General features: G+C 42.0%; 2 protein-coding genes across 3 annotated transcripts in view; one reads left to right on the forward strand and one right to left on the reverse strand.

The window, feature by feature from the left end:
• cfdp1 (craniofacial development protein 1) overlaps nt 1-13,045 on the reverse strand; it is a 55,087-nt gene extending 42,042 nt beyond the window's left edge. For both annotated transcript variants that reach the window (XM_029696327.1, XM_029696326.1), the window contains exons 1-5: nt 12,659-13,045; nt 12,295-12,442; nt 10,698-10,938; nt 10,389-10,519; nt 9,088-9,213 (exon numbers count right to left, since the gene is read on the reverse strand). In XM_029696327.1, coding sequence (XP_029552187.1) covers nt 9,088-9,213; nt 10,389-10,519; nt 10,698-10,938; nt 12,295-12,442; nt 12,659-12,728 — 716 coding nt within the window. In that variant the 5' untranslated portion in view covers nt 12,729-13,045. The remainder of the gene's footprint in view (nt 1-9,087; nt 9,214-10,388; nt 10,520-10,697; nt 10,939-12,294; nt 12,443-12,658) is intronic.
• Nucleotides 13,046-13,236: 191 nt separating this feature from the next.
• tmem170a (transmembrane protein 170A) lies at nt 13,237-16,884 on the forward strand. The gene is made up of 3 exons (XM_029696328.1): nt 13,237-13,545; nt 14,247-14,417; nt 14,552-16,884. Exons 1-3 carry the CDS (start codon nt 13,404-13,406, stop codon nt 14,680-14,682), a joined length of 444 nt encoding a protein of 147 aa, XP_029552188.1. The 5' UTR covers nt 13,237-13,403; the 3' UTR covers nt 14,683-16,884.
• Nucleotides 16,885-17,698: the final 814 nt, after the last annotated feature.

Here is a 17,698-nt window from a genome sequence, read left to right on the forward strand (position 1 = left end):
TTATCTCGCAATTCTTCTTTGAAAAACGCCTCTGCAGCTCAGCTGTGAGACTGTCAAGCACCTGATAAAAGATAGCTCTTTGGAAACTCTCACCATCACTTTGGTCACTATTTTTCTGTCCTACAGTGCTCATCATCAATGAGTTGTGAAATCTTACGCTTGTTTTAGGCTGTCTTTTACATACTGTTTGAACCCTTATTTGCAGTGCTCTGCAATCTCTCAACCTCTTTCCATAGTTCTCCAAAGTAACCCTCACTTCTGTAGTCCTGTAATGTGTCTGTAAGGGCACCTACTACAGCCACAGCCCTTGCTAGGTCAAGAGAGCTTGATTGGAGCATGTCAGAAAGACATTTGGCATCACCAAGCACTTCACAAAAGGTAACCAAAAGCCCTATGAAATGTAAATCTATCTGAGAAAGATAGGTGAAACAATAAATCGAAGAATAAGAACATACAGAATAAGAAGAGAGAATATTTCCACAGCTCCACGGGCTCTTTTCGCAATTCGCGATTGGCAAAAGCATCATTTTTGCAGGCTACAGCTGTCAGTTTTCAGCAAGTAAACATTCAGCAATTTAACTTGTTTCTAGAAACTTATAAAGAGGTCTTCCATGAGCTATTTAGACTTTGTAAGATTTCTGTTGTTACACCAGTCAGCAGTTCTTCTTGTGAGAGAAGCTTCTCAGCTTTAAAACTGATTATAACCCACCTTAGGACAACAATGGTTGATGACAGGTTAAGTCACCTCAGAATTCTCAGTGTTGAGTCAAGGAGGGCACGTTCCCTCAACAAGGATGAGTTTGTGAAACATTTTGCCAGTTCTCAACAGAACCGCAGAATTATGCTGTTTTAGATCTACCTAGGATAATTTGACACTTAGATGGTCCCTCTGGTCATGATTAAAACCTGCACTGTGTACTAGCTAGTACACTGACATTCTAAAATGATCAATCCAAAGGGTATCATGTCACACAGATTTAATTTGGTCTTGATTAGGACAATTCCAAAACTTTTCTTTGCTATTAGTTAACATAATATATATGAGCATACATATGATACTGTAAGTTTATGATACTGTAAATATTGATGGGCACCAAAATTATTTTTAAAGTACATTTCTGCTTGATACCTGGTATGTCAAATTGCAATGTGTTTTTTTGTACATTTACTTTATTGTAAATAAACTATGCAATTTATGTAACACACAACAAATGCCATCTTATCTCCTTGGTGCTTGAGCTTTATTTTCAGAACATTTTTGGGATGTTCAACACTTACAGAGCCAGATTATATATTCATGAAAACAGAGTGACCCAAGTCTCTCCAGTATGTGAGTACAGTACAGTGTGTGTGTGTGTGAAATTGAGCTGCAGTTCCGAGGTAGAGACACTGACTATTCATAGTATGTTAGAGAATTCTAGTGAAGTAACCCTTTTGGACCACACTATCTGCCACATTGAAGAAGTCCGGTTTAAGTGAATTATCCCTTCTACATCTAATCAGCAATCATAGGATTCATTCATGCTCCTTAGATGCCAGGTTAGGGTTACACACACATTTTCTGTTATGGTCTACGGACCCCCTGAAGTAGCCTTGGCCACCCCATGTATAAAACTCTTGTTCCGCCACTGAGTGCAGCACGTCGCCTAAACAGGTGTGCGTTTCTTTCGCCTCCAGATGAACCTGTTAATATAAATGACTATATTCTAAATGTGATTTCTGTCATTCTGAGCTCCGTGGGTGGACGCACTAATCAGGTTATGTATCCAATGCATGAATTAAAATGTTGCCGATCAAAGGTCCGGCTCCACATTTTCCTAATGGAAACCTTAGAACAGGATCAAAAGCGGGATTGAGATCCAAAAGAACTCGAATAGAGAAGTCACCAGCATCAGCAGCCAACAAGGTCTTTACTCACTTTTAATAAAGCAGGTTCCATACTGTGCAGTGAGCCCTACTGGAATTCTTCAAATAAGTTGTTCATACTCAAACAAGCCACTAATTACTTGAAAACTACTTTTTCTAAGATAGAAAAAGCAAGTTTAGCGATAAGTCTATAATTACACAGTGATGAGGGGTCTATAGATTGGGCTCTTTAAGGAGAGGTTGGACCAGAGCCGTTTTAAAATAGGCTGGAAAGGAGCCAGAGGTCAGGGAGCGATTTACAATAGACAGAATGTTGGGGCCAACAGTAGGCATAATAACCTCTTATAGTAGTCTAGAAGGATCACGTCCAAGGGGCAGGAGGACGTCTTCATGTAAGCTACAGTATCAAGGGGGGACTCGCAGGATATTTGCTGAAAGGAGCTAAAGGAAGCTGTAGACAGCCTCAGAGTAGTTGCCTCAAGTGCCTCCTGGCCAGAAAAGCTGGTATGGTGTCGACTACTGTCAATCTGGGATCTAATATTTTCTATAAAGAATCATAAAAACTGTTCGCAGAGACCAAGGGATGCGAGCAGGTCATTCTTGGTGTTCAGCAAATCATGAGTGAGATGAAAGAACATGATCAGTAGCAGGGGATTTAAAAGCTTCAGTACATTTATTAACAGTTGTGGAGTTAATGATGCCAGAGAGTGGGGACAGACGTTTTTAAGAGGAGGAGAAAGAATTTTTAAAACAATACTGAGATGGTTAGAGACACACACATCAATAGTTTCCAGGTTATCAAACCATAAGACAGCACGAGATCAAGAGGATGGCCTTTGTTGTGCGTAGGTCCCTGTGGCGTGTAGCACAAAGTTAAAGGGTTCTAATAGGTTAAGATAGCTCATTATTTGGGCAGCACACATGAATGTTTAGATCTCCAAGAATAATAACCGGCATAATTAGGCGCAACCAAAGATAGCAGGTCAGAGAATTCTGCAATGAACAAACTATTAGGTTTAGGAGGGTGGTACACTAAAATATACAAGGTGGGCTGTTTCTTGTTCAAGTAAAAGATAACTCTCAAATGAGGACATTTTGCCACATGACACAGGGCTACATATATACTTGTCTATGAATGATGGCTACTCCCCCACCACAGCCAGGATTTCTGTCGATAAGAAGAGGCTGGAGGGATAGATTCATTTAGACCAGGTATTCCCAAACTGAGATACGCCCAATGTCGTCAGAGGTACGCCAAATAAAAATGTGACTCACATTTCTTTCTTTTTTACTATATAAAATAAATAAAAACATCACATTTTCAAACAGCCCATTTATATTTTCCCAATGGGGCTATACATTTGGGTGAGTTTTTCCTTGCCCGAGTAGCCTCGTTTCACTGCCAAAAATAAAATTACACCATCTAGATGTTCAGCAAAATAACAACACAATGTCAAATACAGGGAGCCTAGTCAAATAATTAACATCCAATCACATTAACCGTTACTCTCTCGCGGGAAACCTTCACTCTTGCACAGGCATTTAGAAATTAAACATGACAATTTGAAAAATAAGCCACAGGAGTTTTCTGAGCAAGAATTAAGATGACTTTCGAGTAGTAAGACATCTATAAAAGCAACAGACACCATTAATAAGAAGGGGCTAGAAGAGTCGTATATGTTGAGCTACAAAGTGGCTAGGACAGGCAAGCCCCATACTATTGTGGAGGACTTAATTCTTCCTGCTGCCGTGGATATGGCTGAGACAATGCTGGGGGAAAAGGCCAAAAAAACTATACAGACAATGACTTCATCAAACAACACTGTTTCACGACGCATCAGTGATATGGCAGGAGATGTTTTGAAACAATTACTGCTTTGCATACAAGCCAGTGAATTCTATGTGTTACAGCTGGATGAGTCAACAGACGTGGCAGGTCTGGCACAGCTCCTGGTATATGTCCGTTACATTTATGAGGGGTCAATTAAGGAAGATATCCTCTTCTGCAAACCACTGGAAACCAGGACAACAGGAGAGGATATTTTTAAAGTACTGGACAGCTTTGTGACATCAAATGGACTTTGGTGGTCAAGATGTGTTGGTATCTGTACTGATGGCGCAAAAGCCATGACAGGGAGACATAGTGGAGTGGTAACGTGCGTGTAAGCAGTTACTCCCGACACCACATGGGTACACTGCAGCCTCCACCGAGAGGCTCTTGCTGCCAAAGGAATGCCTGACAGCTTGAAAGACGTTTTGGACACTACAGTGAAAATGGTTAACTTTGTTAAAGCAAGGCCCCTGAACTCTCGTGTATTTTCTGCATTATGCAATGATATAGGCAGCGACCATGTAATGCTTTTACAACATACAGAAGTGCGCTGGTTATCAAGGGGCAAAGTATTGACACGTTTTTTTAAAATTGAGAGATGAGTTTAAAGTGTTCTTTACTGACCATAATTTTCACTTGTCTGACCTTGCATGATAACGAGTTTCTCCCACGACTGGCCTATCTATCTAGGTGATGTTTTTTCTCGCCTGAATGATCTGAATCTAGGATTACAGGGACTCTCCGAAACTATATTCAATGTGCGGGACAAAATTGAAGCTATGATTAAGAAGTTGGAGCTCTTTTCTGTCTGCATTAACAAGGACAACACACAGGTCTTTCCATATTTGTATGATTTTTTGTATGCAAATGAACTCAAGCTTACGGACAATGTCAAATGTGATATAGCGAAGCACCTGAGTGAGTTGGGTGCGCAATTACTTTCCCGAAACGGATGACACAAACAACTGGATTCGTTATCCCTTTCATGCCCTGCCTCCAGTCCACTTACCAATATCTGAACAAAAGAGCCTCATCGAAATTGCAACAAGCGGTTCTGCGAAAATTGTATTTAATCAGAAGCCACTGTCAGATTTCTGGATAGGGCTGCGCTCAGAGTATCCTGCCTTGGAAAATTGCGCTGTTAAAACACTGATGCCCTTTGCAACCACGTACCTATGTGAGAGTGGATTCTCGGCCCTCACTAGCATGAAAACTAAATACAGGCACAGACTGTGTGTGGAAAAGTCGCTCTGGATAAGAGCGTCTGCTAAATGACTAAAAATATAAATGTAAAATGAAAATGATTTAAGACTGAGACTCTCCAATACAACCCAACATTGCAGAGTTATGTGCATCCTTTCAAGCACACCCTTCTCATTAACCTGTGGTGAGTTATTCACAATTTTCGATGAACAAATAAGGTTTTATATGTAAGACGGTTAAATAAAGAGCAAAATTATTGTTTATTATTTATACCCTGGTCCTATAAGAGCTCTTTGTCACTTCCCAAGAGCCGGGTTGTGACAAAAACTCACACTCATTCTTATGTTTAATAAATGTATGATATAGTGTGTGTGTGGCAGGCTTACAATGATGGCAAAAAACAACATTTGAGAGTGTGCTGACCCTGGTGCTAGAGGGGGTACACAGCTGGAAGTTGAATGTTTGAAGGGGTACGGGACTATAAAAAGTTTGAGAACCACTGATTTAGAGAACTAAAATCCTTGGTTTAAGCCAAGTTTCAGTAAGTATGAAAATACCAATGTAAAATCAAATAACAAATAATAAAATCATTGCATATGAATGACATATTTAGAGATCTTACATTCAATCTTGACATGGATTGCTGCCGGATTGACAGAGGTATTCAGTGGTTAGAGGAACATAAATGAGGTTACTTACATTAACCGTAGTACGGGGGATAATATGCTTTCCATGTCCTCTGTGTCACGTTGGTAAAAATGATTCGGGACACAGGCGCAGGAATGCGTAATAGGGTTTTTTATTGTACCCAAATTACAGAGTGCCGTGTAAAGGCATGGGGATGAAGACCAAACAAACATGTATACAAAACGCAGGGTTGAGACCCAAACAAAAGAGCGAGGAGTACCTTCAATAAATAACACAAGCGCACAATGATTAACACACGGAACGAGACCCGTAATCATCTGGGCAATCCACAATGGCACGAAAGCCAAAACACACAGCACAGGTACTCACACGCACATTGTAACAATAATGGACAGCACCATGGTGATGTATACAAATACTAATCAGTGGGAATAGGGGACAGGTGTGCGTGATGAAAGTTCTGGAGGGATCCGTGACACTCTGGTGCTAATTATGACAGGGAGGACTGGAGAACTAACAGACCCAGGCTGTCAGTCTCTAAAACAGTTCGCTACGTTGCTGGAAATAATCCTGGAACCCCTGCGGTTAGGGTGAATCCAGTCTCTTTTAAAAGAGTGCTGGCTGCTCCCAAAGCAAGTCAAAATTGTCAAAGAAAGTAGCTCAGAAGCTGAATTGGTATACTCACCCGTTCCCTCATTGAGAACACAACAATAATACATCTGGTGAATGAATCAAGATGGGCTGACATATAGTAGGGAAAGAGAGGGCTGTGTTGAGACAGATGCTGTACTGCTCTCTGGTCCATTCCAAGCCCCCAGCCCAGACTCCCAGACTGACAATCACAGAACCTCTATCTGACCCTGCCAGCAGGAAACAAACTCTCCCAAGATAAGCCCTATCTTCACAAGCAGACCAGACTATATGTGTGTGTGTATACAAGACTACAGTAGATGCAGTAGAAGATGTTGTGATACAGTAGCGATGATGATGTGTGCGCAGTCGCACACAAATGTGTGTGTGTGTGTGTGTGTGTGTTGTTTGTATGCCCTAATGTGTTCAGAGTCAATGTTACCCGGTGTTGAGTGGTGAGGTAACACCACGGAGACAGAGAGCAATCAATCAACCAATCATTAGAATTCCCAACAAGCGGCTCTAAATCTCTGTGGCATGCTAATCGATAGCACTTAGCCTGCACCCCCAGTATTACGCAATGCCGCTGTGGTCCACTGCTCTGGCAGACTATTGCCCTGCCACACACACAGGACTACCCACAGAGCATGACAGCAGGTCAATCAAATCTATCAACACAATTGCTCTCAATTAGATCAGGGATTGATGAAAAGTTGGCTGGTGTTTTTAGGTGTGAGTGCACAACTATGACGCCTTATGCAACAACAGAGGGCTTTTATATGGCTCAATACAGTAACCTTGATAGTGGCTCCCTGGAAGAGATCTATACAAGGAGGAATAATAGCAAATTGAGAGTGAGAAAGAGTGTGAGAGAAAAAGACAGATGGAGGGAGACGGGGAGTGAATGGGTAAGCAGACCAGTGGTTTTCTGTAAGGGCAGTCAGCAGGGCCAAATTGGGGTGCAGTGGCTACTAGCTAGGTGCAATAGGAGCTCAGACGGACAGATAGACAGAGCTGAACAGACATACTGAGCTGAACACTATGGCACAGAGGCACATGTTCCTTTAAGAGAGGCTGCACTCAATGGAGATCACATGTCTGGGGCCTGTCCTGCTGACTCAGGCCTTCCACTACACTGCTAACCTCAAATCACATAGGAGGGAGGGGGAGAGAGAGAGACAGAGAGAGAGAGGAAGGCTTAACTCAAATCACACAGGACTCAGGAGGCAGAGACAGAGAGTGGGGACGGAGAGGGAGAGAGGGAGTGCAAGAGAGGATGGGGTGCAGAGAGGAAGGTAGAGGGAGAGCCGAAAATGGAGTAAATAATGAAGGGATAAAAGGCGGGAAAATGCAACAACACAGTCCGTACAGTAAACACTTCTCTGCCTCTCGTTTCAGGCGGGAAACTAGTGGTTGTAACATGGGATAGAGAGAACCCCATGGGACCTCCGTAACAACATAGCACCCGCCACCATTATGTAACAAACGTTATCTCAACATCCTGAGAGCTGATAAAAAACAACAACAAAGTTGGTCCTGTCCCTGCAGCAGGCTGTGATGTGATGTGGTTCAAAGGCGAGGTAATTAACTTAATGGGTCTGGTCTACAGGGATGATGAGGGAGGGCTTCTGACTGACTGATGGCTCCTTCCTGTTGTCGTACTGTAGGTAAGCCCTCCCTCTCCCCTCATCTACAACAGGAAATGGCTCTGGACACACTGTACATTCTGTAAGGGAAAGATCACTACCTGTCTGGACACAAGCCACTGCCTCAGAGGAAAGACGTGTTCGGCAATTAAACACCATGGAAACAGAGGGAAGTAATGCCATGCAGGGGAGCGGGATAGAGGAGAGGACAGCAGCTGGAGCTGTCATAGCAAGACAATGATACACACAATTACAGTACACACACACACACAAATACGTCACACACGGTACACTGAGTGTACAAAACATTAGGAACACCTTCCTAATATTGAGTTGCACCCCGCCCCGTTTGCCAAACACAACAGCCTTAATTGGTCAGGGCATGGACTCTACAGGGTGTCTAGAGCGTTCCCCAGGGATGCTGGCCCATGTTGACTCCAATGCTTCCTACAGTTGTGTCTAGTTGGTTGGATGTCCTTTAGGTGGTGGACCATTGTTGATACACACAGGAAACTGTTGAGCGTGAAACACCCAGCAGTGTTGCAATTCACACTCAAACCGGTGCGCCTGGCACCTACTACCATACCCTGTTCAAAGGCACAAATCGTTTGTCTTGCCCATTCACCCTCTGAATGGCACACATACACAATCCATGTCTCAATTGTCTCAAAGCTTAAAAATCTTCCTTTAACCTGTCTCCTCCCCTTCATCTACACTGATTGAAGTGGATTTAACAAGTGGCATCAATAAGGAATCATAGTTTTCACCTGGATTCACCTGGTCAGTCTGTCATGGAAACAGCAGGTGTTCCTAATGTTTTGTAAACTCAGTGTATATGCACAAACACAACACACACTGATATTAGAGCAGTGTGAAGAGCGAGTCGTAATCCCATTCCCTGGTTTCTCAGTAGCAGAGAGAGTGGATGACAGGATCAAAGGCTTGCTGTAGGAGCTGTCAGAAATCAGTGGAGAGAAACCTGGGAGGATTAGCCTCATGTCCTACACACATGCACAAGCCTTTTACAGCCTATTCAAACATGGCTGTGAAAACACAATTGGCACCACTGCCATTTGCACACGCACAAATTAGTGATAGGAAGTTGAGTGATGGAAAAATGGAAATCTGACTGGGTTCACTACCTATTTAAAAAGGAATGCTGTCCTATACATTTAAGTGATATTTAACCTCTATACTAGTCAGATACTTAGAGAAGGACGGGTGATGCAAGGTAGTGACTGTGGAGGGGGGTGGGGGGTGTACCTGGGTCCAGGGGCGAGGGAGGAGGGCTCTGGTCTGCTGGGTAAAGTCCGCACATCTGGTGTCTCCTCCTTGGACTTCAGAAAGCACTTGGCCTCCTTGGAGTCAGCATCTACCTCTTTGGTTACTCTGAAGACAGTAACAGGCAGACACTTAAACCCAGGACTGTATTAGTGGCCTCAGTCTAATGAGCATAAGTAGAGATCAAATTACGTAACACTGGACATTTCTCAAGAAAAGGACACACAAGGACACACACACTGATAAACACACAAGAAGCCTTCGGTTGCTTTGGCATTTAAGCAAATTGCCAACCTCTCTCTAATTCTCTCACACACACACACACATAAAAACATAACCCAGGGGAAATATATATACTTTTTTTTTTTTAAACAAAAACCGACATGGTTGATGTTTCATTAACCCCTTAGGTTGGTCACTGTTTACAGCCAATAAAACCTACAAATATGTTTTCTGCTTTTGGTTGAGTCCCTCCATGGTAGTACGTTTGGCCGGGGTAGGCCGTCATGTAAATACAAATTTGTTCTTAACTGACTTGCCTAGTTAAATAACAAAAAAAAGAAGAAAAGAAGAATCCCCTCCCACACATGTGCACTTACACACGCACATGAATCAACACTTTGTAATAATGAGGACAATCCTTTCCCTCCATCTCCTGCCAAGCCAACATCTTTCATGCATTTTGTATGCCACTGCCTCTCGCTCTTCTGTTTCTTCTCCCTTTCCTCCTTAAACCCTGCAGTCGTTTCTAGCTCTCCCTCTACACAACCAGGCTCTACAGGATCACAGTCTTCTAAATTCCTCAAAAGAAACACTGCACCCCATCAGATATAATAGACAGTCCTCTCTTCTCCAATAGGACATAATGACAGGGATAGGAAGAGACCAGTCCAACATTAAGGTCAACCAGTACATCCTCTGGGAATACATTCTTTAAGAAGATTGCATCCATTAGGGTGATAATGATAATCATATGTTGCAATGATTTCAGGCTTTCATAGAAAATAAGCAACGTCCTTTAATGTGTTTCATATTACATAGATAATACTACTGGTGAGACCCTGACTAATCTAAAACCACTTTCCCAGGACAATTATTTGGCCTGTAAACTAACATGTGTTGTTGTAACTCAGAAATGTAATTGCTCCAGTATGCTGTGGAATGCAGACACTTTCTCAGCATCATTATGTGAAGGGTTCAAATGTAAGGCTGCACTGTCGCCTGGTGGTCAAAGAATGTACTGCTACCGGTATGTGCACAGTGCACCAGTGGTCTAAACTTACCGGACCTCTTCCCCAGCAAAGTCAAACACCTTAGTGATGGTGACTTTAGAGGGCTCTTTAGGTTTAAGCTCTAAATGATGACGTTCTGATGGGGCCGCAGTGGACTTCTTCGGTCTGTCTGTGGGTGCAGCCTGGTGAAGATTGAAAAACAAAAACAGATGTTAGACATCATAGTGTTCCAAAGAGTAAAAACTTGACTCCAATGCGAACAACGTACACAACCAGCAAGCTGTAACAGGAACCCAGGTTCCAACTATCATATGCCTGGATGTCTCTATGGGCAAAATGTCTGTAGATTTGGTACAATACCTGCTGTTTAGTAGTAGACTGTGGTGATGGAATAGATGGCTTGGATTTGGGACCAACATCACTCAGAAAACTGGCCCACAAATCATCTGCTTTCTTCTTCTTTTTCTCTTCGTCCACCTCCTTCTTGGGCCTGGAATCAGAAAACTCTCCCTCCTCTCCCTCCTCCTCCTGCTGCTGCTGCTCCTCCACACTGCCATCCGGCTCTGTCTCCTCTAACTTCAGTCCTCCTTTCTTTCTTTTCCTATGAGGATCGACAAAGAGAGTGGTAGGAAAATAATGTAAAAAGATGGTCATCAACCGCTTCCAGCAGACTAGCATGGAAATTACAATAAAAACTGATCAAAACAAAGCAATAAATGCACAAATTCAGCCACAACACTGGGGCCCCACAAGGGTGCGTGCTCACACCCTCCTGTACTCCCTGTTCACCCACGACTGCGTGGCCATGCACGCCTCCAACTCAATCATCAAGTTTGCAGATGACACAACAGAAGTGGGCTTGATGACCAACAACGACGAGACGGCCTACAGGGAGGAGGTGAGGGCACTCGGAGGGTGGTGTCAGGAAAACAACCTCTTACTCAACGTCAACAAAACAAAGGAGATTATCGTGGACTTCAGGAAACAGCAGAGGGAGCATCCCCCCATCCACATCGATGGGACAGCAGTGGAGAAGGTGGAAAGTTTTAAGTTCCTCAACGTACACATCACAGACAAACTGAAATGGTCCACCCAACAGACAGTGTGGTGAAGAAGGCGCAACAGCGCATCTTCAACCTCAGGAGGCTGAAGAAATTTGGCTTGTCACCCAAAACCCTGACAAACATTTAGAGATGCACAATCGAGAGCATACTGTCAGGCTGTATCACAGCCTGGTATGGCAACTGCATTGCCCTCAACCGCAAGGCTCTCCAGAGGGTAGTGAGGTGTGCACAACGCATCACCAGGGGGAAACTACCTGCCCTCCATGACACCTACAGCACCCAATGTCACAGGAAGGCCAAAAAGGATCATCAAGGACAACAACCACCCGAGCCACTGCCTGTTCACACCGCTACCATCCAGAAGGCGAGGTCAGTACAGGTGCATCAAAGCTGGGACCGAGAGACTGAAAAACAGCTTCTATCTCAAGGCCATCAGACTGCTAAATAGCAATCATTACCTCAGAGAGGCTGCTGCCTACATTAAGACCCAAACACTGGCCACTTTAATAAATGGATCACCAGTCACTTTATACGATGCACTCTAAATAATGCCACTTTAACAATGTTTACATATCTTACATGACTCTTATCACATGTATATACTGTATTTTATACCATCTATTGCACCTTGCTTATGCCGCTCAGCCATCGCTCATCCATATACTTACATGTACATTTTCTCATTCACCCCTTTAGATTTGTGTGTATTAGGTAGTTGTTGGGGAATTGTTAGATTACTTGTTCGATATTACTGCACTGTCAGAACTAGAAGCACAAGCATTTTGCTACACTCACATTAACATCTGCTAACCATGTGTATGTAACAAATACAATTTGATTTGACACCATTGGTCTAAAAACGGAGCCAAATACAAAAGTGTTGAATCACTCACCTCATGCCAATGTCTTGGCCTTTCTTCTTTTTCTTCTTGGTGACATTATCCGACTGTTGGCTACTATGTTCAACCCCTTCCAGTCCATCCCCTTCCAGACCATCTTCTTTCACACATTCATTCATGTCATCTTCACTGAGGTTGTCATCTGTCAACCACACAACAATCATGCTAAGACTTGAATTGAATGACAAATACAGTAGCTAGTTATCATCAAGCAACATACATGAAGAATATGACACATACAGTGGAAATATTGAATAACTACTGTATAAGGTTATGATTCTCTGTCATGTGTGTAACGTTAATAGAATATCTGCTCAACTAGCATTGCATGTCTATCTGTTTGTGGAAGTAACCTTACCAGATGGAACATAGTCTTGATCTTCATTTGAAGAATAGCCATCGGAATCATAATCTGAGTAATTCATCATTTCCCCTCCAGAAAGAGCCTACACTTTCTGCCAATAGTAAACACAGCAGTAAATGTATGGATAACTGGCTAGCTAGAAAATTACAAAGCACCGGATATCTGACGAACCCTGTCTGTAGCTATCACGCGGTTACAAAATAACCGATAAAGTTATCAAATGTTTCTAGCTGTATAGTTTAATATAGCTACAATTACAATAACAATAACAAACAAATACACAACAAGTATCTACAATATGAAAACGTGTGGCTTTGTTGACTAGCTACAGAAAGGAGCGCGGATCTATATATATATCATTGTGTAATTCTATGGTAGCTGCTTATCTAACTTCCTGATTTACTACGGCGAGTCCACAGGATCAAACGATCGTTAGGAAAGACGCGTTATCGCTTCTTTATTGTTGGAAAATGAATACCGTATTCATAATCGATTGCATTGTTATATCTTTATATGTTAATACGGTTTGGAAATTGTATTCAACAATTTATCAAAATTGTGAAATCCTTTTTGTGACCCCGCCTCTGATGAGTCTGGCACGGCGTGACGTCAAATCAAGTTGTGTTGACATCAAGCTAACGGCTATATACAGGAGATCAACCATCCCTTGTCGACTTGCTAGGTAGATCCAACATTAATGTTCTGATGGTGTTATTCGGTTATTCGTGGTCTCGCACACATGCTCGTGGTGTTCTGTGCATTAGACATGCAGAACGGATATAACGAGATTGGGTTTGTGCAGCAAATTCTTAGCTTGAATTTGGTCCCTAGGAAAAATGGCACCAATCGAGGCAACGACACATCGCTTAGCGACTTTTCAGGTGAGATTCATTCCACAGCCCCTCTCTGTTCTACGTTAGCCAGTTGAACAACATTATTATAAACTTTGTAACGTACATTTTTCGTTAACTATTATCCAGGTAGCCGATTTAACGTAGCTAGTAATACTACTTAGTGAGCTACCACATTCATATAAACGCTAAACCTAAACTAAGGCGTCGTAACGTTTGGGTACTTACGTTAGTCCATTATTATTGAGCTACTTAACTAGCTAGATCGCTACTAGCAAGATAAATTAACATGGCTACTACTGTAGCTAGCTATTGTGAATGCTAAACAAGTAGCTAGCTAGCTAACGTTAGCTGGCTAGCTAATCAAGTGCTAGCTAGCCAGCTGGCAATAACAACAAATATTATTGCACAAAACCGACAACTTTAATGGATTACTTAACGTTTCGGGTAATTTAGAGTAGCCATCAGTTGTCTTTTTTGAGAGAAAGCATTGTGCTTTTTATTATATATATATATATATTTTATTAGTGTGAGAGAGGTTTTATATATGTGTAATCGTTAGCAGCTTGGATTATTTTGCAGGGTGATGAAGCAGTCAGTTTTACATAATGGGCACTGGGTAGGGTAGTATTTAATTCAGAAGACATGTCAGGCAACAGGCATGTGTGAAGTCTGTAAACTCTGCTAAACATAGCAAGGCTATATGATACTGCTTACTTCCTTTGTCTCAGAAATGTGGTATGGAGTCTTCTTGTGGGCTGCTGTCTCTTCACTGGTGTTCCACCTACCTGCTGCTCTCCTGGCCCTTGCCACCTTGCGACAACACAAAATAGCCCGCTTCATGCCCATTGCCATCATACTGATGAGTATCGTGGGCCCTGTGTGTGGTGGTGTCCTTACCAGTGAGTTACTCACCTCATGTTCTGATAAGCCATCAACATAATCCATTATTGTACATGTAGAAATAAACCACTCATTGAGTCGGTGTGGAAATTATTTTATACTTTTCAAAAACCCAAAATGTCTTTGCATGTAGGTGCCGCCATTGCTGGGGTGTACAAAGCAGCAGGGAAGAGGATGATCTCCTTGGAGGCCTTGGTGTTTGGAGTGGGCCAGTCCTTCTGTGTCCTCATTATCTCCTTCTTAAGAGTCCTAGCTACACTCTAGCACTGGGACACAGGAACTCAAGGAGGGAGAGGGGGAGAGAACATGCAATCAGCAGGACAGCATATGCAAGACAGCTGTTCCTTCAGAGGCCTTATTTTGTATATCTGTTACCGGATGACTTTGTTTGATACATGATTATTTGCCAAAGTGGTATATTTCAGGGCTGGCCAGGGGCTCGCTGTTTTTCTATGTGTGTTATTTTTCATCCAGATTGTAGTGTGTTGCTGTTGCACTATACTCAGAACAAGCCTTCTCATTTGTGTGTTATAGATGTATCATACACATAGCTGAGAATGAAACATTCCAGCATGCAGGAAATTTGTGCTCTACAATTTGGACGAGTACACTCCATTTACTGTCTCAATAGTTCCACAACCTGGTAAAGACTACAAGTCTGATGTGCATGCCTTCAGACAAACACTAAAGGAGAGCATTCTATGCTCTGTTCCACCACAGATCAATCAGCTTAAATACAATGTCTTGACTGAGGTGTGATGTTATTTACAATGAGGCACATTGCTCGATGATATTGAAATCTAAATATCTAAGTCAGACATAGCTACAACTTTAAGCTTTGTGTTATTTCCACGTGTATATTTCTCTTTCTCTCTCTCTCTCCATATTCCAACTTGGGGTATGTCTAATTATAATTTAAAAATATATATATTTAAGTCCATTCCAGCTTCTTCTATAAGCAGAGGCAATAGAGAGAAGTGGAGGCAATGAAGAGAAGGAAAGTTGTAAGTTCCCAATCTCTTTGCATATTGCTGAGCAAACCATAGGGAATAGTGTTGACTAATCTCATATTTATTTTATTTTCCTTTAAATATTATTTTTTCAATATTGTTAGGGTATTTTTTTAGATAGTTGATCCGTGGGTTATATCAGTGTATATACAAAATACTTTTTCTGAGTGAAATCTTTACACAAAACAGTTGCAGACTGTTCTAAGTTCTCTGGTGGCGTCAGTGTGCTTGTATATTTTAATCTCTTTTGAGAACCTTTGCAGCATTGCTCAGTCTTTGTTAATGTTCTATTGGCCTTAATGATGTTAAAGCTGTACAGTATGTAGGAATAGTGTAATATATTGTTACTTTGGCATTGATTATGCTAAAGTAATAAGAGGCAACCTCACTCTAAACCATGAATGTGAATCAGATTTCCTTAAGATTCCTTGGAATTTCTTAAATCTTTTTTACCAAAGAGAACCTAAAACAAATGTACACCTGATTTTAGTTTTAACTGATCGCCCCCTTGTCCCAAAATCCTACTTTAATTAAGGGCTCTATTCAATCTGTATCGCTGAAGCATTACAGATTTCGGGGTGTAAAGGTCATTTCCGATTGAGCCGACATATGCAGCATTTACTGTGAATGCAGTCTCTGCTTATGCTGAAACGCTGCCTTTAAATTTGATTCGCGCTGTAACGCTGAACTTCCGTGATACGGATTGAATAGAGCCCTAAAGGTTTCGGCATTGTGTCCAGACTTATAAATCATGAGCCGTGTGTAAGAACAAGGTAAAAGTCCAACTCAGCGAGAGAGAAAAAGTCCCAATCCACCATAGAAAAGCACAGCTTTTTTTTCTTCTCTATTCTAAGCCAAGAGTAGCAGACTAGTGAAATCAAGCATTACAGTCCAACAAAAAGCTTTTGTTTTGTTATTCAGCATGGCTACATGCATATTGTCCAAAACTGTCAGCAGTGTAGTGGTCATTAGTGCAGTAACAAAACCACATCCTTTTCAAAACACCTAGTGTGATGGACTGGTTATAGGAACAAATGAGGATGGTTGACCATCACACTATTTGGTAGTGGTTCATTATTGTAATGTAGACAGATTTGTGGTGATTAAAGATTCTTAGCAGCAGGCTAGAGCTGTTCTTCTGTCTGACAGTGATATCATGAGGGGTGGCATGTTGAAAGCAATGCTCTGCTTATCTGGGCCTTGAACACCTCAATTCCACAGAATGTTTATTTTTCTAAAGTTCTTTAACTTTCCTTATTGTAGCATGACTGCACACTACTGTTTGTTATATAGCTCGTCGGTTTGTCTTGCTTTAAATAAATGAATGCTCTTTATTGCCCATGTGATTTTAATCCATGGATTGATTTTGGTTTTACAAGACAAGGTTGATTTTATTACATTAAATTAAAGTGCCAATTGTTAATATTTTCATGTAATAAAATATTTCACGTTATAATTATTTGAGTGGTGTATTGATTTCAACTCATTTTGACTACCGCATTACACCTTGGTAGTGTGTATAGACCTCCCCACAGATGGATTATTTATCTCCTGCTCCATCTCTCTGCCTCTCCATACACACACACAGATGGCACTCCTGTGCTTTTACTACCTCCACCAGCCAAGTCCCAGTAGCAGCACGGCTCGGTGGCGGCCGGATGGAGTAATGTGGTGTTACTAGGGAGAAACTACACACAGATCACTCTGTCGAGGCTGTACTCCATGTATTCCTGGCAGGCACCATGAGACAGCCTGGTGCTTTATATGATCATCATGAAACATCCACATCACTGAGAAGTGAGCTAATATTGGTCTTCCTGGCTATTTCATGTTTTCCATGCACTTCACAGGCGAAACACTGTTTATATGAATAATGATTAAATCAAGGTTTTGTCAATACTTTTTGTGTAGTATTTTGTAGCTTCGTACATCAAGTGAGGGTTGTTGATATAAAAAAGTCATGTTGCTCTAGTTCTCCCTACCAACAGTCATGTTGCTCTAGTTCCCCCTACCAACAGTCATGTTGCTCTAGTTCTCCCTACCAACAGTCATGTTGCTCTAGTTCCCCCTACCAACAGTCATGTTGCTCTAGTTCCCCCTGCCAACAGTCATGTTGCTCTAGTTCCCCCTACCAACAGTCATGTTGCTCTAGTTCCCCCTACCAACAGTCATGTTGCTCTAGTTCTCCCTACCAACAGTCATGTTGCTCTAGTTCCCCCTACCAACAGTCATGTTGCTCTAGTTCCCCCTACCAACAGTCATGTTGCTCT

This window comes from Salmo trutta, chromosome 17 (assembly GCF_901001165.1).
Source record: "Salmo trutta chromosome 17, fSalTru1.1, whole genome shotgun sequence".
In the NCBI taxonomy this organism is placed as follows: domain Eukaryota; kingdom Metazoa; phylum Chordata; class Actinopteri; order Salmoniformes; family Salmonidae; genus Salmo; species Salmo trutta.